The following is a 24,917-nucleotide window of genomic DNA, read 5'->3' as shown; positions in this document are numbered from 1 at the left end:
TCCTGTAGGGAACGCCTCTCTTCACACAGCTCCCCAACACGTGTGGAGCAGAAAGTACCCTGTGTGTGTCCACAAGTGTGGGTGCTCTTGGCTAAACAAAGGCAAGGCTTCCTATGCCTTGGAGACAGACAGCCTGGCTCCAGATCCCGGTTACACCCTTAGAGGGCTGGTTTCCCTTCAGGGTCACTTAACCCTGTCTGTGACATGGACCTGGTGTGGCTGCCTGAAAAGCAGAATAAATTGACAAGTGTGGGTGCCTCCTGGGACCAGCACACACTCACTGGCAGCATCCCTTGGTTTTCTTCTTCACTAAATGCCCATAAATGGTCCTGGCTTAGTAGGTGGGACTAGACACCGGAGAGAGGGAATAGGAATCCCATAGTCTCCAGAGCTGGGTTTCTAGGAACTGGTCCAGCACCTAGGGGTGCAGTAGCTTCTTAGGCAACATTCTGGGGCTGCTGAGGAGAGGCCCCAGGCAGAGAGGGCAGTGCCTAGAATTATCCACCAATCGCACAGGATCCTGGCACTGGGAACACGCTCTTATCTGCCCAGCCCAACATGGGGGGGTGGCCAGGCTGGCGAGGCAGGACACTGCTTAGGGGCTGGACACGGAGCAGTCCCAAGCCAGGCTGGGTGGGTGACGGCTGTTGAGGGCTCTGAGTGTCCCTGCAGGCTGGTGGCCAGCTGGCTGCCCATCTCCCCCACCATGTCGGACGGCGAGGGCCCCTCAGCTGGTGAGTGGCGGTGCTATATTTACCGGCCATGGCTCCGGTTGCAAAGGCAAAGGCCTCCGGTCACCAAGGGCACCCGGCCCCCCACGGGCTGCAGGCAGCAGCAAAGTGAGGACCCCTTCCTCTTAGCTTGACTCCTGAGAGCTGCAGCCCAGCAGAGGCAATTTGAGTTTCAAAGCTCAGCCCTGGCCGCACCCCCTGATTTCCTAGTAGGCTTTAGCAGGAAGCTGTACCTCTAACAAATTCTCGGGCTGTCAGCCTGGAGAAGGGGCAGGGCTGACCACAGGATTCAGGGATCAAGCTGTGGGGCTGGGCTTCAAAGTGGGTGCAGGGTGCATGACCTTTGACACCGTATGCAATGGAAGGGGGTGTAAACATTAAGCTGGGACGATCTTGGAGGTCCTGGGAGGTTTCCCAGAATTCTGAGCCTACTGGGATGTTCTTCTGATCACTTCACCATGGAGATCAGCTCCTGAGGATTTCTCCTGGGCGGGAGGGAGGTGGCTGGGGATACAGGTGAGAAGAGATGCAGTCAGAATCCAGGTCCTGCCCTTAGACCCTGACATGTAGCGGGGATCGGCTACCTCAAATAGTGGAAGCTGAGAACCACATACGCAGTGTTTACCAGGGGGTGGGGTGGGGGGGCTCTGGAGGAAGCTGTCCAGGCTATGGTCTCTAATCTTTCGCTTCCAGGCTGTGTGACATGGTCAAGTGGTTTAATGTCTCTGCGCTTCAGTGTCTGTGGGTGACAACGGGGATGGATGTGGTTACGCACTTAACTGCACAGTTTGTGAAGATTATGATAATGTACAGAAGTGTCTGCTGGTATCAGTGTACCATCAGTACAGCAGTTCGTCTGAGACAGGATAAGTAGGTACCGTGGGCAGATGCTCAGAAGCACGCGTGGCCTGGGCATCTCCCCTCAGTGGTGTCCTTGGTAAGACATGGCTCAGCTCTGGCCCATACAGTCTTTATCCTAAAACCTTACCTTCCCAATTCTTAGGCATTCACAGGCACGCCACGCTGTCCCAGGAGGCCCTGTGATATCTGATGGACAGTCCGGGGCTGGCTCTGTATGTGCCCGTGTGTCAGGAGGGAGACATAGACAAAAGCAGGCTGACCTCGCCCGCTTCCACTGGGCGCCAGCAGAGCCGGCTGCCGAGCATTGCTCTTAGGGCTGTGGAGGCCACCGGTGCCTGGGGAGCTGCCAACGGCAGTCTCTGGCTGGCCTGGCCCCACACCTGACACAAACCCGGAATAGCTCTCTCCCTGCACCAGGGACAGAGCCCTAGTTTTAGCAGCCTGTAAAGCCACCCGTAGGTAGAGTATTTCAGGAAGGCCAAGACAATATTTAGGCTGCCAGGACAGTGGTATGGCACTGAGCGTACATGGTATGCTAAGCCTGGAGCCAGGAGGAGACTTATCCTCTCTGTCTCTTCCTTGTCTAGGAGAGGGGCATTGGGCTGGGAGGCTGGGGGTAGGGTCAGCACTGGCTTGCTTTGTCCTGGCTCAGCTCTGACAAGAGGCCCCGAGTAAGCTCCTAGCATCATTTTCCTGGCTGTAAAATACAGTGCAATGGTCTTTATCTTCCTTATATGGGTCTGACAGAGCTTCATCTGAGAATATGAACAGGTCCTACTGAGGAGACTGAGACAGGAGGATTTCAAGTTTTAGGCCAGCTTCAGGTACATAGAGAGATCCTATCTTAAAAAAAAAATAGTAAAAAGAAAGAGGAGGGAGGGAGGGAGGGAGGGAGGGAAGAGGGAGGGAGGGAGGGAGGGAGGGAGGGAGAGAGAGAGAGAGAGAGAGAGAGAGAGAGAGAGAGAGAGAGAGAAAGAAACAGGCTTTCTCAAACAACAAACTGGCCCAAGGCTGCAGCCTGCAGCAGAGGAGATTCTCCTTGCTCTCTCTGTTCAGACGTCTCCTTGACTTCATCTCCAGACATTCAGGTTTCTCTGGTCCTCCTGCCTCCAGCAGCAGGCTCAGGAAGCTCAGTGACATCTCCCTGTTGTCCCTCACCAGTCTCAGGGCCTGTACAAACAGTCTCAACATTCTTGAGGCTTGTGAGCCCTTGGGCATTGCTCATCCATTCAAAGAGGCCTGCGACGGGACTCTGTTCTTCATGCTGCACCCTTAAAAATGATGCCAGTCTTTATTAGCAGTGTGAGGGGCTTTATAGTTCAGACAATAAATAAACTACAAGGCAGAGAATGGAGTGAAGATACCTGGACACCTTCCTAGTCCTGGGCATTTTAGATGTGCCATTCATTTACTGCCTAGAGGCAAGTGACCTGACTCCACTGTTTAGGAAACTGAAGTCCAGGGGGCAGAAGACACGTCCAAGGTCATTGCTATAGGGTCTAGCAGAGGCTGGACTCAGCACCCCTGTTCTCTGTGCTCGGTACTCTGGTTAGGTCCTTATTCCAGGAGGGTCATCTTGCCTTCAGCCACACCCCCTCTCAGAGATAGCTAGATAGCTCAACACTGCCTCCAATCATCTGGAGCCTGTAAAAAAAAAAAATGTGGTACCTTGTTAGGGCATTGGGGAAAATTCTGTCAAGAGGGGAGCCCAGCAGGCGGTGTAGACTCTGGGATTTATGGCCTTAGGCCTGGCTGGGCAAGCCTACAGGAGGCTTAAGGTTACCCAAGAGTCAGCACTGTATTTATAGCAGGAACTGCCGACCCACTGAAGGCACAGTGTTTTCAATGCCTGTGTTTTAGACTCGACTCTACTTCCTGGGCGCAGGAGAGACTTGGATGCATCACTTCACTAGATAAGGCTTTAGTTTCATCAGTGGTAAAACCCCAGCATTCTTTACAATATCCAGTCCCTTGCAGTAGGAGGAGCATGCAGGCCTCTGGGCTGTCAGTTTCTCTGTGGGTGCTGCATCATCAGAGAGCAGTGAAGATAGTCCAACCAGCTCAGGGTTCAAATCCCTGCTACCACTCACAGAGCTGTGGCCTTGGGCAACTCACTTACCTGATGGGTGAACATTTGTTCTGTTGGAGAGCATGGCTTGGGTGAAGGTTGGGGGGAGACTCTGTATGTGGTGTGGGGACAGTAACTGAGTGTGTGGGGGATAGTAACTGAGTGTGTGGGGGATGGTAACTGAGTGCATACTTGGTTGTTGTGTGATTTTCTGTTTCCTGCTGTGTAACTTGTGCCAGTTCCAGTGCGGTCACTCCACTTGTCCCTTGAGACATGGCTGCTCTTGGTGCTGTCATTGGAGGAGAGTTGTTCTATAAACGTCAACTTCCTTCATACTCCTTTGCCAAAAGCTTCCTCTAAGAGAACCCTGACATCCTCCCAGGCACTCCTGATACTTATCTCTTGAAGTGCTTGGCTCTCTGCCTCAAGGCATAGCCCCAAGAATAGTGCCCAGGACACCGAGGAACCACCCATGGCTTACCTAGTCCCTCCAGGCACACCCAATTTCTTTCTCCCAAGGTCTCTCCCTAAGCAGGCACTAAAGACAGCCTCCACCTCTTTCCTTACCCTGGTCGACCCCAGCTTACTTGAGTTTCTCCCTGGAGGCTCCTCAAATCGACGCTGCCCCAGACTCCAGTGCAGCTGTGCAGACCTGGGAGGACAGGCCTGACAGCTGTTCCTGCCCTGGATTACGGGTAGGCAGACACTGTGAAGGAAAGGGGCAGAGAAAACCCCAGGAGTGACCCTGGGACATAGAGGAAGTCTTCAAGGTGACTTCAGGCCACTGGCTCCAGAAAAGGGCTGGGCTAGCCTGGGTCTCTCTGAGGATCTGAGCCCAGCTCTCTGCCTTATGCTTCTCAAGACACATGAGCTGGGCCCAGAACACCAAGAGGAGGTGTTATGCCCAAGTCACAGAAACCCCAGAGACAACCAGGCACTGTTTGAGATATAAACACATAAGTCTTTATTAGTTCTCAAGGAAGGACTCTCATGGTCACCATCACAGCAGGTCAGAGTGAGAGCCCCGAGTCTAGCGATGCTTGGGGAATTTCTATGCAGATCAGCAAGTTAATATTTTAAAAACTGCATTTCTGGTATAGTCTTTGGGAACCGAATTCAGGGACAAAACCACCTAACAAACAGGATGTCTAAGTTATCTATTCTCTGCAGGATGTCTCAAGTTATCTATATGTACCTTGACCCTGCTACTGAGATGTTTGCTCAAGCGGACTTTGTGGTTTTCTTTCTGGAATTGGAGTTTAGCCCCTGGTCTCGCACAAAATGGAGTTTCTTCAAAAGCAGAGTTGGTTGAACTTTACAGATGGATGTGATCTCTGTGTTCCCGAGGCTTAGAGAGAGCAAAGCAGCCTGGGTTCTGTCCTCCTCGGTGGCTGCTGACTGGATGATTGATACCCAGCTTCAGAGCCTGGTAAGCATCTCTGGAGGAGATGCCCAAGCACTCTGTTCACCTGCTTTCTGAGACAGTGACAAAGTCCCAAGGCTGCCACATCACAAAGATGTCAGGTCATTTTGGCTTCACTGTAGGGTCTCAGTACATGGTCACTTGGAATTGTGGCTCTGGGCCTGTGGCAGCCAGGACATTATGGTGTGAACACAGGAAGCAGAGGGAGATGGGGGAGGGGATAGGATCCTAATATCTCTAGACTTTGCCCCTCTAAGGGACACCCAAGATGCAAACCACAAAGCTGTCTGGGACACCGCTCTTAGAGGGGTCTCTGGGCTCCGAGGCTCTAATTCAGACTGCCTGCCTTCTGGGTTTGATGGCTTCCTGATGTGCCCCTGCCTAGCCAGGCAACTGCACTCAGGCTTCATTGTATAGGTAGAAGGGAGCCAGGAAGGACTCTGGACCCAGGAGGGGTCTGGATTGTTGAAGTGGACAGAGGCACTGGAGAAAGACTCTGGAGGTCAGGAGGTGGAGCAGAACTTCAACAACTTTCTCCTCTTCCTCTTCCTCCTCTTCCTCCTCTTCTTCCTTCTCCTCCCCTTCTCTTCTTCCTCCTTTTCTTTCTCTTCTTCCTCCTTTTCCTCCCCCTCCTCCTCTTCTTCTTCCTCTTCTTCCTCCTCTCTGTCCTCTTCTTCCTCTTCCTCCTTCCTCTCCTCCTTCTGTTCTTTATTCTCTCATTCATCAGATCCTGACCTCAGTTTCCCTTCCCTCTGTTCCTCCCTACCTGCCCTCTCTTCCCTCCAGTAGAACTTCTTAGTCTCAGCTGTGAGGTGGAGGTGACACCATGACATTGGGACGTTGTAGGGATCCCATGAAATGATGCCTGTCACTTCCCTATAAATGAGGAGCCTGGGAGAGGCAGGAGGGAGGAGGTGGCTCTCTTTAAAGTGTCACTACAGTCGTGGTGAGCACTCAAGATATAGCTGGCACGAAGGGATTAGCCTGAGCGTCGTTGCACTGCCTCCTGGGAGGGTTTGGGTGTGGGACAGAGCAGATGCAGGTAGAAGCCCTGGGTGGGCTCTCTCATTGCTGGTCCTTTATCGTGATTTATATCATGCTTCCAGCTTATAGTCTCCACAGTGTGCAGGGGGAAACTGAGCCCAAGAGAGGAAGGAAGACCAGCCATGGCCCTATGAACTGTTCTCAGGGTGCCCTCTCTAACAGGTCCCACGGCACCCCAACACTCTCTCCCTTCTGTTCAAAGCAAGGCTATCACCAGACACTGAAGGAGGGTCTGCTTTCTTCAGGGACCCTTCCCTGAGATTTGCAGCTCTAGGGGCAGTGCACGTTGGAACACCCCTCTACCTCCTGTCGTCTCACTGGGCAGTGTTACTGAGGAATGACAGCCCAGCCTATCCTATGCTTTGTGCCACTTGCCGGAGTGCTGAGGTATTGGGTGTCTGGGGACAACTGAAGCCCTCATTATCCTGTGTTCTGGCACAGGCCTCCTTCTCTTTCTGGATTCAGGGAAGTTATTTGTTGCCATATTTGACACTTTCTGGCCCCCAATCTCTCAGGTTAGCCACACGTGACTGTCTGTGCACATGTGGCCCCTGCATGTGCTCATACAGGCTCAGTGTGGTCCCCACACATGACCTTAACTCTGATCGACATATGAATGAATGCTCATTGCTTGAGCCCTGCTCCAGTGTCTCCAGAACCTACGAGGACTTCCTGTTTACAAGAAGAAACACAGGGCAAGCGCAGAGGAAGCTGTTAGGCGTTCAATATGGGAATTTTGGGTCAAGTGGGATTGAGCATGGTTAAGAGAGCAAGATGTTTATTTGTTTTAATTTATTATATCTTGTTTATTCATTTCGCATGTATATGTGTGTACATAGTTTGAGTGTGTGCCATATGTACGTGTGGTGATGAGGAGACAGCTTGTCTGAGTGGGTTTTCTCCTTCCACCACGTGGGTCCTGGCAGGAGCGCGCGCGCGTGCACGCGCACACACATGCACACGCACACGCACACACACACAGACACGTGCACACACCTGTGTTCAGGGGACAATGTAAGGGAATCAGTTTCCTTCTTCTACCAAGTGGGCTCTGGATATAAAACTCAGCCCGTCAGCTTGACAGCAAGTGCCTTTATCCCCTGAGCCATCTCACCAGGTTCACGTATTGTATTTTTTAAAAGAAAGTTATTAGCATTTTGAACCCCAGAGTATTTTCTTCTCAATATTATATAGTCTAAATAAGCACTGGAAGTCGGCTGAGGCATGTTTAGCCCATCAGTGGCTACCCAGGCCGTGCCTCACACCTTAGCTCTATGCACTTCGCTTTTGAGGTTGATACTCATGAGAATGGCGTCTTGGGTTTTAGCGACTGCACCAGAAGTCCAGACAGGCTCGGTTTGCTGTGGAAAACCCAAATGGCAGTGGTTCGTAGTGGTACAGGACGCTCATTCATGCAAAGTTCATCCCAGGTCTGGTCCAGGTAGATCCGGTCCCTTACACAGAAGCATCTATTGGGATACAGACCCAGGTCCGGAGAGCGAGACACTAGCATGGCCAATCATACGGTCCAACAAGAAGTGATGGGCATGGCTATGCTGGCATCTCATTGGCCAAAGCATGTCACATGACTTACATAAAGGCAAGAGGGAAAGTGGTGTCTGAGTGAACAGCACTGTAGTAGTTATTCCTTGTTGTCTCCCCACCTCAACAGATTTTTTTGGTAACTGTACAGTAATCCACTTCAATTATGGAAAGCTCAAACTGTATTGTGTAAACCGCGGCTAGCAGACGGGTGTGGGTAGGTCACGTGGCTTTCAAAATGCCAATCATCCAAAGCGAGGGGCGAGAATTTCCAAGCCATCTTGCTCTCCCACAGACGTGAATTTGCACTTAAAAGCACAAAAATATCCCTTCGTCTGTTCATGGACACTTAGGCTGCTTCTGTCTCTTGGCTGTCTTGACGGCGCTGCCTGGAGTGCAGATGTCCCTAAACTGATTCTGTTTCCCCAGGAGAGAGATGTCTGGATCAGATGGTGTGTCTATTTTTAATTCTTTGAGGAACTGTACTGATTTTCATAGAGGCTGGACCAGCTCATATTCCCACCAGCCATGGATGAAGGCTCTTCTGTAGTTTTTCGACTTTTTAAAATGTTTTATATAGTGTGTGTGTATGTGTGTGTGCAGATGATGTGTGTGTGTGTGTGTGTGTGTGTGCACAAGTGATATGCGTGTGTGTATGTGCATGCTGTGTGTGTGTCCAACCATGCTTGAGCACATGTGCAGGGTCAGAGAACAACCTGAGTTTCTTTTCTACATTCGCCTTTCCAAGGGCTCTTGACCTTGACCTCGGGGTTTTGGGCCTGCTAGTCAAGTGCATCTCTCGCATGAAACCTTCTCTCTGGTCTCTCTTCCCTTTGATCCCAGCCTTTCTAACAGGTGTGAGGTGACGCCTACTGTGATTTTAGTTTGCATTGCTCTGGTGATCTCTGGTGCCGAGGGTGTTTGCACATCCCGCCTGGCTGTCTGGACGTCCTCTTTTGAGAAACGTCCCGTCTGGCTCTTGATTTTATATTTGGATTGTTTGGTTCTTCACTATGGAGCAGCTATTGGAGTTTCTTTCTTTCTTTGATCTCCTCCTTTATAAGTTTTTAGTTTTTAAGTTCTTTTGTGACGGGCTCTTACTATGTAGCTCTGTCTTGGAACTCACTTTGTAGACTAGGCTGCTTTTTGTTTTGTTTTGTTTTTTCGAGACAGGGTTTCTCTGTGTAGTCCTGGCTGTCCTGGAACTCACGCTATAGACCAGGCTGGCCTCGAACTCAGAAATCCGCCTGCCTCTGCCTCCCAAGTGCTGGGATTAAAGGCGTGTGCCACCACTGCCCAGCTTCTTTTTTTCTTTTCTTTTCTTTTCTTTCTTTCTTTCTTTCTTTCTTTCTTTTTTTTTTTCTAGGTTGCTCTTAAACTCACAGAGTTTTTCCTGCCTCTGCCTCCCCCATGATGGGATTTAAGGGATACACCACCATTCTGATGGTCCTTTTTAATTAAAAAAATATTTTTAATGAGCTGGAGTCTATACTGTAATCGAGGCTGGTCTGTAACCCACTATGTAGCCCAGGCTAACCTCAAAATCACAGCACTCCTCTTGCCTTGGCTTCCTCATTGCTGGGATCATAGGCGTGAACCATGACGTTTGGCTTCATTTTTTTTCTTTCTAAGATCCCTCCTCCCTCCTTCCCCCTCTTTCCCTCTTTCCCTCTTTCCTCTGTGTGTGAGTGTATGTTCATGTACATGTGGGTGCCTAAGATAGGCAGGAAAGGATGTCAGATCCCTTGGAGCTGGAGTTACAGGTAGTTGTGGACCCCCTGATGTGGGCCCTCTACAGGAGCTATTCATGCTTAGCCCCTGAGCCATCCTTCCAGCCCCATGAATTTCCTATGTGTCCCGCATATTAACCTTCTGTTCGATGTCTGTGGTTCTCCTTTAGTGACCCTTCCATGACCCCTGAGGATACCAGGATCTAAGCATTCTCAAGTTGCTGTAAAAAATGATGCGGTATTTGCATACAACTGACTAATCCTCTAGCGTACTTCTTCACATCATCTCTAGGCGACTTATACTCCCTGCCACTGGCAGAGGCTAGGAAAAGCTACCACACTGTGCTGTATAGGAAGAAATGACAAGGTGTCCAATAAATGAGACCGTAGCCCTAATTACATAGCACATGTCAGCTATGCCACGATACTTTGCTTTTGGATACTGTTTCCCAGTTGGTTGGATCCGAGATGCAGCAGGTAGGGACACTGAGGGTGACTGTACTTTGCATCATATGGCAGTCGTATGCCTCCGGGAGTTGGTCTCTGCCTTGTGGATTGGTTCCTTTGCACTGAAGGAGCTTATTCATGGGATATAATCCCACCTGGCTGTTTATGCTTTTGAGATATTGAAAAGAAAATCCTTGCCCAGAATGATGTGTACATTGGTGGGTTAGTCAGCCGTAAAAAAAGGAAGGAAAGCCAGCCATTTGTGATAACATGGAATGGAATCATGTTACTCAACATAATAATGAGTCTGGCATCAAAAGACAAATACCACCACCTCACTCCCATGCGCAATCTAAAAGAATCGACATGTAAACAAGGAGTGTAGCATGGTGCTTACCAGAGGCTGGAGCAGGGAGCAGGAAGAGGGGAGGGAAGGGGATCAGGGAGCAGAGGGCAGGGGCAGGGGCAGGGAGAGGGGCGGGGAGCAGGGAGAGGGGCGGGGCACAGGGAGAGGGGCGGGGAGCAGGGAGTAGGGAGCAGGGAGCAGGGAGAAGGGAGAAGGGAGCAGGGAGAAGGGAGAAAGGAGAAGGGAGAAGGATGGGGAGGAACCTGGATCAGAATCTTACTGAGGCTGAAGAAGCACATTCAAGATCTGTGAGCTCCAAGGATGTTAAGGATGGCATACTGTGTACATGAAAAGTTGAGTGGATGGTGAGGCTCTCAGTATTAGCTATGTGAGGTGGTCTTTTTGGTTATTGCTAGATTCATCCACGTCGCAATGGTGTGCAGACTTCAGAACATCCTGTCACACACATTAAATCACATGTAACGTAGTTTGTTTATTTTAGTTGAAAAGAAGAAATCAGGACAGAGACACATAGAGAGCAGAGGGCACACTAAGGAGAAAACCATGTACTAGCCAAGGAGAGACAACTCAATCTCAGACCTCTGATCACAGAGTTGTGAGACTAAAGAGTTACATTGTCTAAGAGAGAGAAAAGAAAAACAAAAATCAGTTTCTGAAAGATTTGGTTCCGGTACCATTAAGGAGCAACCTAGCTAGGGGAGACATTAGCTGTTGATGGTCAAGAGTCTCACTTTATTGGCTGAGCCGTTTTTGACTTCTCTCCAGTTTCAATAGTCTCTTTTTCTGTTCCGTTTGGTAAGGGACAAAAGACACAGTGTGGTGGGTGAGGCTTGGAACAGACCAAGGGGTGTCAAACCAGGGAGCTCAGAAGAGAGTAAGTATAGGAAAAAGTGGGGATGGTCTGTGACAGCTCTAGGGATAGTCTGTTTTGTGGCCCCAATAGACACAATTGCACACAATCCACAGAAGAGTCGGGGTCCACAGGGAACAGCTTTACCAACTGGTATAGTCACAGGCCTGCCAGCTCTGCATGGGAGGCTGGCCCCAAAAGATCAGAAGTTCCAGGCCAGCCTGAGCTACAGTGTAAGACCCTGTTTCAACTGAATAACTAAGTAACTGAGTAACTAAGTAACCAACCAACCAACCAACCTAACAGTGTTCTGATTTCACTGAAACAAATTTCAATAAAAATTTAACAGCCTACCAGAGGGCAGAACATAACATGCCTTGGTTCTTACAAGAGAAGGCCTGGTCTAAAGTCCGGTTTCAGGGCAGGGGAGATGGCTCAGTTGAGACAAACACTTGCTCTTCAAGTATGAGGTCTGGAGTTTGAATCCCCAGCACCTACGTAAAAAGCCAAGCATGGCTGTATGTGCCTGTACAACATTGTGGGTAGAGACAAAAGGATCCTGGGAGCTGGCAGGGTGACCAGCCTAGCAGAAATGGTGAACTTCTGGTTTGATGAGAGACCCAGGTCTGAATTCGTGTGCATCTGATATACACATGTAATGCACTCACGTGTGCACTCACGCGAGCACACACACACACACACACACACACACATTTTAGCCTACATGATGTTTGTGAACCCTTCCCTAAGGCTATATGATGTCACTAGGAATAGGGCTGGGATTGTAGTGGGAGCTGTAAGCTCTGCTCTGGGGACACAATGTTTCTGCCGTCATACATTGGCTCTAACCACAGTCTTAGACTCTTACCTTAACACTTTCCAGTGGGAAAGTGTCAAGTATTGGTACAGTTGCCACAAACACCCTTTCAGGCCCTTTACTCTGAGTGGAGAGTTCAGTCTGACTCCACAGTACTTTCCAAGTATGCGTTATGAACTGACGGGGGCCTGCCCTAGCCCTTTGGAGTTCAAAGCTGAGGTGGAACACACTATTGGAGGAAGGCCAGAAGACTGATGATCTCTGGCCTCGTAACTCTCTCTAACTGTCCTGGGGGCTAGAAGCTGATGGCTTCTGGAAGTCTAACACACTCTCTTGCTTATCCTTCAGCTGAAAACTGTTGGCTTCTTTTCTCTTTAACTCTCTGTGTTTAAATAAGCACTGTGGGGAACTTGCCCTTTGTGCTTGAACAAGCACGGTTTCTGGCTATTTTAACACATGCTGTTTAGCAGTGAGGAGTTAAGTAAAAGTGTTACTGCTAGAGCTTCTTTGGTGAGTCAGCCAGAAGCCTCTTGCTTGCTAGGCAAGAGGCTCAGAGCTCATTAACTCTTCTTGAACCAGAGAGAAAAGAAAGGAAAGGAAAGAAGTCACTCACACAGACAACATGCACAAGGGGTGAAGTGGAAAATGGCTATACTACTTTTCTTTATGGTTTTCAGCCTTTTAATAGCTTTTTAGACAAAAGTTCTTTATGTAAGAAGAATTACCTCAGAGATAAAATGTTACATAAAAGGGCAGTTACAGAAAGGTATTGTCTTAGTTAGGCTTTCTATTCCTGCACAAACCATCATGACCAAGAAGCAAGCTGGAGAAGAAAGGGTTACACAATGCTCAGTTTACACTTCCACACTGCTGTTCATCACCAAAATAAGTCAGGACAGGAACTCACACAGGATAGGAACTTGAAGGCAGGAGCTGATGCAGAGGCCATGGAGGGATGTTACTTACTGCCTTGCTTCTCCTGGCTTGCTCAGCTTGCTTTCTTATAGAACCTAAGACTACCAGCCCAGGGATGGCACCACCCATAATGGGCCCTCCCACCCTTGATCACTAATTGAGAAAATGCCTTACAGCTGGGTCTTATGGAGGCATTTCCTCAAGGGAGGCTCCTTTCTCTGTGATAACTCCAGCTTGTGTCAAGTTAACACACACAACCAGCCAGTGCAGGTTTCAATAACAAGTTCAAAGCAGTGTTTTACACTGCAAGCTCATTATAGGTTCAAAGCAACAGTTTTTACATGGCTTTGCCTTCTCATAGTGTACACCTGTGGCTTCATCCTTGGACCTGAATATTTTTCTTTGAACACAAATATATCTAAAGCCTGTATCTCTATTTAGTGTAGTTATGAAAGCTCATTGGATTTCTTATTATGTAGAATTTACTTAATAATAATTATGCTATTAATATTTATGACAATAATATGATAATAACATATTATATTATAATAATATAAACAGTAATCTGAGGGGTGGGCACATTCTATTATTTTTAAGGTTTATTTCTTTTATGTATGTGAGTATACTGCCATTGTCTTAAGACACACTAGAAGAGGACATCAGATCCCATTATAGATGGTTGTGAGCCACCATGTGGTTGATGGGAATTGAACTCAGGACCTCTGGAAGAGCAGTTGATGCTCTTAACTGCTGAGCCATCTCTCCATCCCAGGCACATTCTAGCTTTATTACATCTTTCTAGCAAAACAACTAAAATCACTTCTTAAAACTTTCTTCCTAAAATTATTTGAATCAATTCAGGATTTCTATAAAATCATTAATTCATCTAAACACTATTCAGGAAAGTTCATCTTCATATTGATCTGCAGGAAGTCTGTTCAATAAGGTGGCTAATGCCCAGGAATCATCAGGACAAGAGTGACAGGAAAGACGTATCTTCTTCAAGAAGCAATCCTGGGATGAAGTCTCTTGGGACCTTGACTCTCAGAACTCACTTATCATAAACCATGCAAAGATGGGGGCCACTTCCAGGAGGGCCACCTGCTAACCTTAGCCTTTCCTAGATGGCTCCTGACAATGAACCACCTGATCCCTGTGTCCTTGGAAAGCAGGGTTTCCCAGAGAGCCTTGTTTTTGAAGCTAAAGGCCTGGCCTAGAGCCAGCTCTGCGTCAAAAGCCCTGCACTCAGGTAAGTCCATTTTCTCCAGAGAGTTTATCTCAGGTCCTACCCAGGAACACAACATAAAGACAATGCATCACTTCCCTTTGCCTGAGCCAGGACCAGGGAGGTGTCCCCAAAGCACCAGCCATCTGATGGAGCAGCTGGGGACTGCAGCTGGTTTCTGATTCTTCCCACGACCAGAGTAGGCTGAGTATCTCCTGTGGCAGTAGAACCCTCTATCCAGTCCAGGACTGGAATGACATTTCCTGCCACCCCTCGCCCCAGGGCTCACAAGTCCTTACAGAAGAAGGCCAGTGGAACCAGGCAACTGTTGTGTGTGCACACGTGCCCTGCCCTGCCCTGCCCTGAGATAGCTCTTCCCAACTCTTCTTGCTCATCCTGGTTATTACAACCCTATCAGGTGGCATTTGTGTGTAAGCCCAGACACCTGGAGTGAGCACATTTAAACAGACAAGACAAACAGCTAACATTTCCAGGATGAAAAAAACAAAACCAACCAAACCAACAAAAACCCCGGGGCTGGTGAGATAGTTGTCAGGGGCGCATCTGCCATACAAGTATGGGGACCAGAGTTCTAGCCCCGCTACCCCCACCCCCACCCCCCCACTGTAGGATGCTAAGGATCCCAGCTCTCCTGGAAAAGTAGAGACTGTTCTAGAGGACATCAAGCTCGTTCCCAGCCCTGGTCTGTATCCAGGGTGAAGTATTACAGGAGTGGGAGGTAGGGCGTCTGAGAAACACCAGCTGGGGCTCAGTTAGTAGAATCTGAGGGGAGGCCAGGCTTCCTTTAGGGGTGCCCTGTGCTTTGTAGATCATGGAGAAAGGACATGGCTCACAGTCCAGGATACTCTAGGGACCCAAGAGTACCCCGTTTGTGTCTGTGGTTCCCTCCAGTGTCAAGCCCAGGCTTGCAGTAGACCAGGGTTGACTAGGAAAGCTTGAGGTTGAGCCTGGGTCTTCCCTTACTTCAGGACCCTGGGGAAGAGAGGCAGCCAGGCCTGGGGAGCCCAGGAGGAGGTGGGAGGGCACACCCAACTCAGCACCCATGCTGTTCAAAGGCACCAAGTCTGCCCCCGACCCTCTGCAGACATCAGCAAGGTAGAAAGTGCAAATGAGTCTGCAGGACCCCTCCTGTGGGGACAGTAAGGCTCAGGGAAATGGCTTCCATGCCACAAAACCCCAGACGGTGTTCTCTGTGCACTTTTTGTCCTTTTCCTGTCTTTTCTAAAACTTACTGACTGTATTGAGAAATTGATGAGTCTCACTAGGTGACATAGATAGGTGCCACCAGGGTGACAGGTGTGACGGCTGTGAGGTTGTGTGTATCCCCACTCCTTGCCAAGCTGGACTCCACTTGGGCCAGACATGGCAGGAAGAAGGGCTGTAGCCAGGTTTCAGGCAATGTATTTGATGGCCTTAGGCACATCCATGGCAGTTGGAGGAGCAGGACACAGGGCTGACCCTGTGGCCCTGGACAGCTCCTGCCTTTTCAGAAGATATAGGGACACAGAGTGGACAGCCAGCCAAGGGAGCTGTGGTCAGAGTCCTCTGAGACCATCGGAGGAAACCAAATGGATGGCCAGGATGGCTAGAGCTGTAGGTTCTGTGGGGTAGGTCCTGGATTCTAATCCTGGCTCCAGTGTCCCATCTCTCTTATTTTGGGGGTGGGACAGAGCAATTTTCTTGAAATGTCACTTATATGCTATAAGGTTTGACCATTTGGGGATGAGAATGTGGTTTAATTGGTAGGATGCCTGAGTAGCGTGCAGAAAACCCCGACTTCACTCCCCAGCACTGCCTAAAACCAGGTGAGATGGAACAGAGCACACGGCGTATGCCGGTAATCTTAGCATTCCGGAGTTCGGGATAATTCAGGGTCATCCTTGCTACATATGAAGTTTGAGAGCATTTGGGGGATACATGGGTTCTGCCCTTTATCTGGCTCATTTCGTACTTGTCGCCCGAGGGCAAACCATACCCAACAGCCCTCACACCTCTCCCTCCCCTCAACCTCTGGAAGACTCGAGTCGGGCTTTCTGTTTCTGTGGATTTTCCCCCTCTGGACTGCTCACGTGTTCGGTCTCGGGTGCTGTACAGCTGAGATCTCTCTCGCCTGGGGTAATGCCAGAGTCAGGACATCAGCTTAGCTCTGTGCAAGCCTCACTGATGGCTGATGGCACTGGCTACCACACCTGGCCATGTTGAACCTTTTGAGAACTCACGCTCCAGGCTGTGGCTTGTGGGTACATATTTTGTGTTCCACTAGCACTGTCGGCTGATGTCTCTGCCTGGACCCCAGTTCCCACAGGTTATGATCATACTGCGTTATGATCACTTTTACTCTGGGGAATATGGGGTCTCATCTCCCCGTGGTTTTGACTTTGGCTTCTTTGGTGGCTAAGGCTGCTATGCATTTTCTCAAATACTTACTGGGCAATATTTCTTAGCTTTGTGACCTCAAGCCTCAGTTTGCCTGCCAGTGTAAGGGGACAATGATAATATCTGTTTCCCAAGTTTATGGAGTGCTCAGTTCCTGACCCGGGATGCTTAACAGTGGACATTGTTGCTTGGAGCTGTGGGCTGAATTAGGGTCTTTCCTTCAAAAGCTTCACGATAAGAGAGAGAGACAGAGGAAGGCAGATACATGGAAGCATGTATGTGTACAAAATCCCATTAGAAGGGCCATCAGGGAAGGTGCTGATGGATGTGGCCCATCTCTGGGTGATCTTTCCTGCAGCTTTGAAATACTGCCAGGCTGTGGGTGGGCAGGCCAAGACAGACACTCCCCGGCAGAATGCCGACGGGCCTGGCTGGCACCAGGCATCTGACAAGGGGACTCGCTCTGTCCTTCTTATAAATAGTTTGGCCACCCCAGGGACTGCTGCAGTTGTGCCAGTCGCTGGAGGACTCTGTAGCCGGGAGCACCCTTCCGGGAGCACCCTTCCATGAGGCTGGGCAGCAGTGCCCTCCGTTGGGCACCTGTGGCCTGTGGAGGTGCCACCAGGCTGATTGTATAGCTGTAACCTGATCCAGGTGGAGGTGAAGGGACCTAACCAGCCTGTCACAGTGGAAACCAATCCACTTGGGAACAGCAAGCTTATTAGGAGGCTCCAGGGAACAGAACCAGGTGGGGAGGAGAGGGGAGTCTCTGAGGAGCCCTGGGTATTCACTGAGTCTATTCAGTTGGAAGGAAGGTGATACCCGATGCGGAACTCCTGGCTCTGAGCCAGATGTTCGTAGATACTGAGGCAGGCTGAGCGCCAGGTTCATTCTCTGTCCCTGGTACTGTATTTTGGGCCAAAAAGGCCACAGGTGGAAGACAGGGAAGGAGGGCAGGCCGGAGGAACCAGATTGACAATGGCACTTGAGTTCTGCCACCTGGTGCCATGGGATCTATAACCTCTCCTGACACTTGTCATGTGTACAAGAGGAGACCGCTGTCTGCTCTGGTTGAGATGTGAAATGTCCCTATAGGCTCGTGCCTCTGAACACTTGGTCCCCAGATGGTGGCACCACTTTGGGAAGTTATGGGTCCTATGGGGTTGGGGCCCAGACAGAAGAAGTGGGTTGTTGAAGGTCACCTTGAAGGTTAAAATCCAATCCCAGCTTCTGGTCCCAACTGGGCTTAGTGATAGACCAAAATGTGGGTGAGCCACCCCAGGTTCTTTCTGCCATCTTAAGCTACTCCCATCTCTGTTTCCCCTCTATTTTGGATTGTACCCTCCCAGCAAGCAAGCAAGCAAATCCTTCTCCCCCATCCAGCTGCTTCTGTCACCAGTACAGTGTCTTAGCAGATGGTCACCACGGGCAAATAAAGTAACATGTGCTCAAAGACCGAGCTGGGGAACTGAGGTCCTTTCAGATCAGCGCCCCTAAAAGCTTCTGTTTTATACATTTGACCTGTTGAGGCAGGGCTCTGAGGAGAAATAGAAAGGAGAGGGGGAAGCAGAAAGGGGCCCCAGGTGAAGTCAGACCTCCCCGAGGCAAGGATCCCGCCATCTTTGCAGATGGTCAGTAGATGTTTGCTGAATGTCTGTGCCAGCCGTATTCCATAGGGAGCTGTGGATGCAGTTAGCACGGGTACCACAGAGCTGGTTTGTTTGGTTGGAGACAAATTGCCATGTGTTAACAAAGCCTGCAGGAGTTAGGTGGATTCAGGCCTCAGAGCCAATCTGCCTCCTCCCTGATCCCAAACCTCTTTTCCTTGCATGGGACCTTCCCGACATTCTAAGGGCTGGGGTCTGGAGTTAGTGTCCCAGGACTCAGTCCCAGGTGTTACAGGCTTTCTGTCTCAGGTAGAAGTCCCCCCATGTGTCCTGCAGCTTCCCTGGGCCTCTTTTCTGCTTATTTCTGTACCTGCTTCCTCTTTTCTGAAACATCCTGGCTCCCCTCTGTGGTGAGGACATTCGTGACACTGAGGACATTGCCTTTAAGGACCCACCTGATAGCCCAGGATCATTTCTTCCCTGAAGTTCTAAACTACCCCCTCACTGCCTTCACACAGACACAGACATGGACAAGGACACGGACACGGACACAGACATGGACACAGACATACACATGGACACAGACACGGACACGGACATACACACAGACACGAACATGTGAACATGGACACGGACACAGACATACACACAGACACAGACACAGACACACACACACACACAGAGAGAGAGAGAGAGAGAGAGAGAGAGAGAGAGAGAGAGAGGTTTTTCCAGGGTCAGAGATTAGGACCTGGTTTCTCTGGGATCACTACTGAGCCCATTATAGAGAGGCGCACAGTTGCAGCTTCCCTGGGGACCCAGGAAAATGTCTGGAAGGAGCCCACATTCTTCCCTAGGTGGCTTTGCCGCAGAGACAGCAGCCCCATCCTTGCCCGTGATACCTGCCTCTTCCTTCTGGTTTTGTCTTGTTCCACTCTCCTGATAGCTGGAAGGGCAGCCTCACCCTGGATGTATCTTACTCTCTGCACTACAGAAGAGTCAGCCCTTCAGGCTCTTCTTCTGGACACATAGGGGCTGTTTCTGGATTTAGAAACATTTTTTTTTTTTTTTTTTGCATGTAAGTTACAGGGACTGTTTCAAACGAGAAGAAACACAATGACCTTTGATCTGCATGTATACCCTAATCCTATGGGCATCAAGACTGCTCTGAGCGCTTAGGGACACCTTGTAGTTACTGTATGACAAGTTCACCTAACATTCACATGGTATTAACTTGGAAATGACTTAGTCAGCAAGGAAGGCTGACTGTGGGCTCTGTAACACTCCCTTGGTTCAAATGAGGGATTTGGGGTTTGGTATATGGGGTATGGGGTGCCTGAAACCCAGTGCCACCGATATGGAGGGACCAGTATATGTGGGTTTTGTTGGCAGCTAGCAGCTCTTCCTTTTCATCCACTTCTATCCTCCCTGCAAGGTCAGGCCCTGAAGTAGGAAGTATCCCAGCCCCCTTAGTAAAGAGGCTAAGCCTGGGGCTCTGCTGACCTGAGGTGCTGAGAGACAGCCTCCCTAGCAGGCAGTGCGACCTCAAGGGTGGGATACTGCTGCCCCATGGCCTCTAGGGCCTGACCCTGGATGGCCTGTGAACTGCAGCTTGCCAAAGGCAATTGTCTCTGTCCTCCCTACCCCCAGGTCCTCTTTAGAGCAGTTGATTTACAGCCCTGAGACAGCAGGGTCCCTGGGAGAGCATGCATAGGCCTGGGTCCAGGGATGGCAGCAGCTGCTAGCCTTTAAAAAAAATAGACATTTTAGGGACCAGGGAGACAACTTAGTAAAGTGCATTGGGATCCGAGCTGAGGTCCCCAGAACCTGTGTGAAAAGCCTGGAGACATGGACTATTACCCTAGCTCTGAGAAGGCAGACAGGGGAAGGTCACTGAAGCTTACTGCCACCAGCCTGGCTCCAGGGTTGGTGAGTGACCCTGCCTTAAAACCTAAGGTGGGGAGCCACAGAGAAAGACACTGATGTCTGCGGCTGGCTTCCATACACACACACACACACACACACACACACACACACACACCCAGGAACACATACACATTACACAAAAATGTGCAGTTCAGGGCTTCTGAGATGTGTAAATGGGTAAGGGCTTGAGTTTAATCCTCTTGACCCCCAGATTTTCACATGCACCCCACTGAGAAACACCCTCATTATAATAAAACAAAAGTTAAAAAATTTAAAATACACATTTTCAAACAGTATTTTAAGAGTTAAGCCTAAGCAAAGAGGAAGGGCCCAGGGTCATACTCAGGAAGCTGAAAGGCAGGGACAAGGGACAAAGAGTCCGAGTCCTGGCTTTGCCTCCAGCTCTGTCATTTGTGGGCAGTGACTACACCTAAGCCTCAGTTTCCCTGTTTGTACCTGGGTGGGCACATTACACGTGGAGAGGAGTGTGCACACACCACAGTACATTTACATAGATACAGACACCACATACACACACATAGGCGCGCACCACACACACATATACATACCACACACAGATACACACACATACACACACACCACAGAAACACACACCACACACACACCACATATACACATACATACCACACACAGATACAAACATATACACATACCACATACCACACACACCACATACCACACACACCACACAGATAGACAGACACATACACACTACATATACACCCCACACCACACAGACAGACAGTTAGACACATACACACCACACCACAAACATACACCTACACCACACATAGACAGACACACACATATGCAGGTACACATACACAGAGACACACAGTATACCACACATAGACAAATACACACACACACACATAGACACAGAGATACAGAAACACCACACCACACACACACACACACACACACACACACACACACACACACACATATACACACCAGTGTTCCCAGGGATACGTCTACATCAGCCCAGTTCCACACACTTCTTTGAGTAGATTCTCCAAGAGGGAATTCCCCGAGGGTTTTAAGCGTGAGCGTCTGAGCCTGGCCATCTCCTCTCAAGCTCTGACTTTCTTCACGGCCTTCTAGAGCCTCAGACCCAGCGCTGCTCCTCACCCTCTGTGACCTTCAGTGATAACTGTCATCCTGACAGAATCTGAATCATCTGGGAGACAGTCTATGCCTGTCTGTGAAGCACTGTCTTGATTACATTACCTGTTGTGGGAAGACCCATTTTGATTGTGAGGGGACCCCCTGGGCTGGGATGTGGCCTGTGTAAAATGAAGAAAGCAAGCTGTGTGTAGGCCTGCAGCTGCCTCTCTCACAGAGTTGTCGGGTATTTCCCACAGCAGCAGCTAAGGACGCTAGACTCTTCCAGCAGCTGAGGCCGACAGGCAGTTCTCATCTCCTGACGATTGCCAGTGCAGGCCCCTCTTGCTGGGGTGCCAGGTCACCCCCAGGTGACTTCTTCCCTCTGCTTTCTTCTTTCCTGATGGGGAAGGTCCCCCTTTGTGTAGTGATAACCCCTAAGAGTCTCCATCACCCTCTGGTTCCTGTCTGCTGTCCCTTCTAGGTGGTAGTGTCTGAGGCAAGGTCTGATTCTCATCTCTCCCCAGGACCTGGCACACAGTAGGTTCAGAACTGTTATGTTCCACCTCATGATCATTAGTGTTTCTTCAAAGCCTTTCAGGAAGGCCCTCTGCTAGTAACTGAAGCTGGAAGGGTGCGTTCGGCAGTGGGGCTAGTCCAGGGTTGGGCTGCAGGGTTGTGGGGCCTAGGGGCAAGCCGCAGAGCTTTCCATTAAGTATGCCTACTAGATCAGTGTCTGAGGTCCCCCTAACCATTGCCACACCAGATACACTATGTGTAACATCCCTTCCCTGGGCTTCAGTGGCCTGATTTGTAAACGGGAGGGAAGCCGCAATTGGTAGTGTCTGAAGTGTTCTGAAACTAGGGGTGTGAAGCCATGGGGCATGACCATGACCGAGCTTGCTGGTGTCCAGGCATCCCTGCATGAAGACATGACATCCAGGTAGCTTCATGGCAAGCAGCAGTGTCACCAGCTTGGCAGAGTCCCCATCCCTCAACCCTGCCTCCTGCCACAGTGCCACAGTGGCATGGGTGACCCTTGTGGGCCCTGTGGGCTCTGTCAGACTTCTAGGCGTGGCCTGCCTGGCTCTCATCTCTGTGCTGAGGAGGAGGAAGGGCCAGGCAATGGTTACGTGACCTCAGGGGTTTCCATTGGTGGCCTTGAATTCTTGCTTTGTGCTATGGACCTCCATTTGACTGGCGTGTATTCAGGACAGAGGCGTGGGTGGGCATGAACTCACTCTTTCCAAGTCTTGTTCTGAGGCTGGGTGACTCAGCTTGGAATCCCAGCAAGGGCACCACTGGCTGAGCCACTGGCCAGTTCTGCAGTCTGAGTATTCCCCTCAGCCTCAACAGCCTGTCTGTCTCCCTTCCTTGTACATGGGATGTATAATACCAACTCCACAAATTTCTGTAGCGCCTTCTCCAGGCCATGCATACGAAGCCCAGTGTATAGGAGGTGCTTCATCAAACCCCTGTGCCCTCCAGGCCTTCACTGCCTTGCAGGAGGGGACAGGTGGGAAGGAGCTGTAAACCTAACCCGGCGCAATCTCACTAATGGTTGATCTCCGTTTTCCGAGGAGGAGGAGGTCAGGCTTCCTGCACAGGGCCAGAAACAACAGGCCTTTGTCACTGTTCTTTCGGAAACAGGAGGGACCACACAAGCCAAGTCAGGTGTTGGCTCCTTATCTTTCCTGGCAAAGCAGGGCCTCTGGGCCAGGTCCCTGCTGGCAGCCTAAGGGAGGCATGAATAATATAGAAAGGCTGGCACCGGAACCCCAGCCACTAGTCTGTGTTTTGAGCGTGGGGGGGGGGGGGGGGAGACAGCCTTAGGCAGCCTGAGAGTCCGAGGTCCAGAGCAGCTGAGGGGTCCATAGCAGCTAAGGCATCTCTCTCTCTCTCTCTCTCTCTCTCTCTCTCTCTCTCTCTCTCTCTCTCTCTCTGTGTATGTGTGTGTGTGTGTGTGTGTGTGTGTGTGTGTGTGTGTGTGTATGTGTGTGTGTTACTGTGAAGGCTATATTGTTACATCTCAGATCCCTACAGGTGGTATGTCCTTGGGCCTCATCCTTGGTTGGCTGGCTCCTGGAGCTGGCACAATTCCCTGTGCACAGTAAGGTGCCTAGGGGCGGGTGTGAACTGGTCACTCCACTGCTAGCCTCCCGGGAGGCTGGGTTGAGAGCCAAGTGCACACATGATCTCACCTGTGAAGGCCAGGAGGAAGCTGAGAAAGGACTCGGTGCTGGACTATGCTCAGCCCAGGGAATTGTAGCCATGAAGGAACTGATTCTGCAGTACCACTGACCTGCACGGTTACCCTCTGGCAAGAGGCAGAATGTGACACTGACTCCCTGCCCTCTCACCCTGCTCCCTGTCATCTAGTCAGGAAACTTTACAAGGATCATCTTGACCCTGGGCTGGTTTCTTTCTTTCTTTCTTTCTTTCTTTCTTTCTTTCTTTCTTTCTTTTTTTTTTTTTTAAGATTTATTTATTATATATGAGTACACTGTAGCTGTCTTCAGACACACCAGAAGAGGGCATCAGATCTCATTACAGATGGTTGTGAGCCACCATGCGGTTGCTGGGATTTGAACTCAGGACCTCTGGAAGTGCAGTCAGTGCTCTTAACCACTGAGCCATCTCTCCAGCCCCGCCCCCCCGGCCCCCCCCCCCCCCCCCCCCCCCCCCCCCCCCCGCCCCTGGGCTGGTTTCTAAGAAAAAAGAATCAGGAAGTGGAGTTGTGCTAGGGATACTTTGGGATCCCTATCGGCATGTGTGGGTCCTAGATTTGTGTACTGAAAGTCCTTCTCTATGCTTCCGAGAATGGCACCCCCAATGCTATCAGAGCCTGGGGGAGGGCACCACACAGTGCTAATTACACATCTGATCTGAGGGATCCAGGCGTGGAAGAGTCAAACAGTATGACCGCACCAAAGACGAAATCACAGGCTGGCAGTCCCGGCCTGGCCCTGACACAGAGTCGTAGGAGATAGCAGGCTGACTAGCCAGGATACTCCATCTAGCCCCACTGTGAGTCACTTGCTGGCTGGAGGCCCAGGTAGAAGTTGAGGGAGGCCTGTGGCTGGACTTCCCGGGGTTAGCAGCTCATCACTGCCCTCAGATTCTTGATGGGTTTGTGGCCTCCGGGAATCGGAATGAAAGATCACAAAGTGGTTGGTCATGTAGTTTTAATCTGTGTAAAATTCTAAGCACATTTCTAAAGGGTGCCTGCTTTATTGGCCTTCCCAGACCAAGCCTAAAACCTAAGACATTAAAGATGACTGGTCTAGGGAGTTTATTCAAATTTCACGTTGAAGCTAGGTGTAATACTATCTTAGTCCCAGCTTCTATGAGAACGTACTAGGTAGACATCTTGACCCTTGGAATTCAAGGCAGGCACGGGTAACGATGATGAGACCCTGTATCAAAACAGTAATGACAAAAGGGGCATATTCTGGACTAGAGAGTCTGTGTGGTCCCCTAATGTCAGAGATCTTTGGTCTCAAGTGCCATTGGACACTTTATTTCTAAAAAATTATTTTAAATTTTTATTTATTTTGTGGTGTATATATGTATACACTTGTGGGGGTTCCATGCCCCAGAGCATGTGTGGAGATCCAAGAACAATTTAAGGAAGTTGATTCTTCCTGCTCAGTGAATCCAGGGGATTGAATTCAGATAGTTAGACTTGTCAGCAAGTACCTTTACGTATTAAGCTCTCTCTCTCTCTCTCTCTCTCTCTCTCTCTCTCTCTCTCTCTCTTTTTGGTTTTTCGAGACAGGGTTTCTCTGTGTAGCCCTGGCTGTCCTGGAACTCACTCTGTAGACCAGGCTGGCCTCAAACTCAGA

The 24,917-nt window shown here is 50.0% G+C and overlaps 1 protein-coding gene across 2 annotated transcripts in view; it reads left to right on the top strand.

Annotated features, from left to right (window-relative positions):
• The first annotated feature begins 570 nt into the window (after positions 1-570).
• The window catches only part of Eml1 (EMAP like 1), a 155,132-nt gene continuing 130,785 nt past the window's right edge, over positions 571-24,917 (top strand). Inside the window, exon 1 of one of the 2 annotated variants that reach the window (XM_076921219.1) lies at positions 571-734. In XM_076921219.1, the coding sequence (XP_076777334.1) occupies positions 707-734 (28 nt within the window). In that variant the 5' untranslated portion in view covers positions 571-706. The remainder of the gene's footprint in view (positions 735-24,917) is intronic. The other variant, XM_076921217.1, reaches the window with a different exon arrangement.

The sequence above is a fragment of the Arvicanthis niloticus genome, chromosome 23 (genome assembly GCF_011762505.2).
Source record: "Arvicanthis niloticus isolate mArvNil1 chromosome 23, mArvNil1.pat.X, whole genome shotgun sequence".
In the NCBI taxonomy this organism is placed as follows: domain Eukaryota; kingdom Metazoa; phylum Chordata; class Mammalia; order Rodentia; family Muridae; genus Arvicanthis; species Arvicanthis niloticus.
Note: the sequence above shows the minus strand (reverse complement) of the source record. Positions and strands in the feature narration are given on the sequence as shown.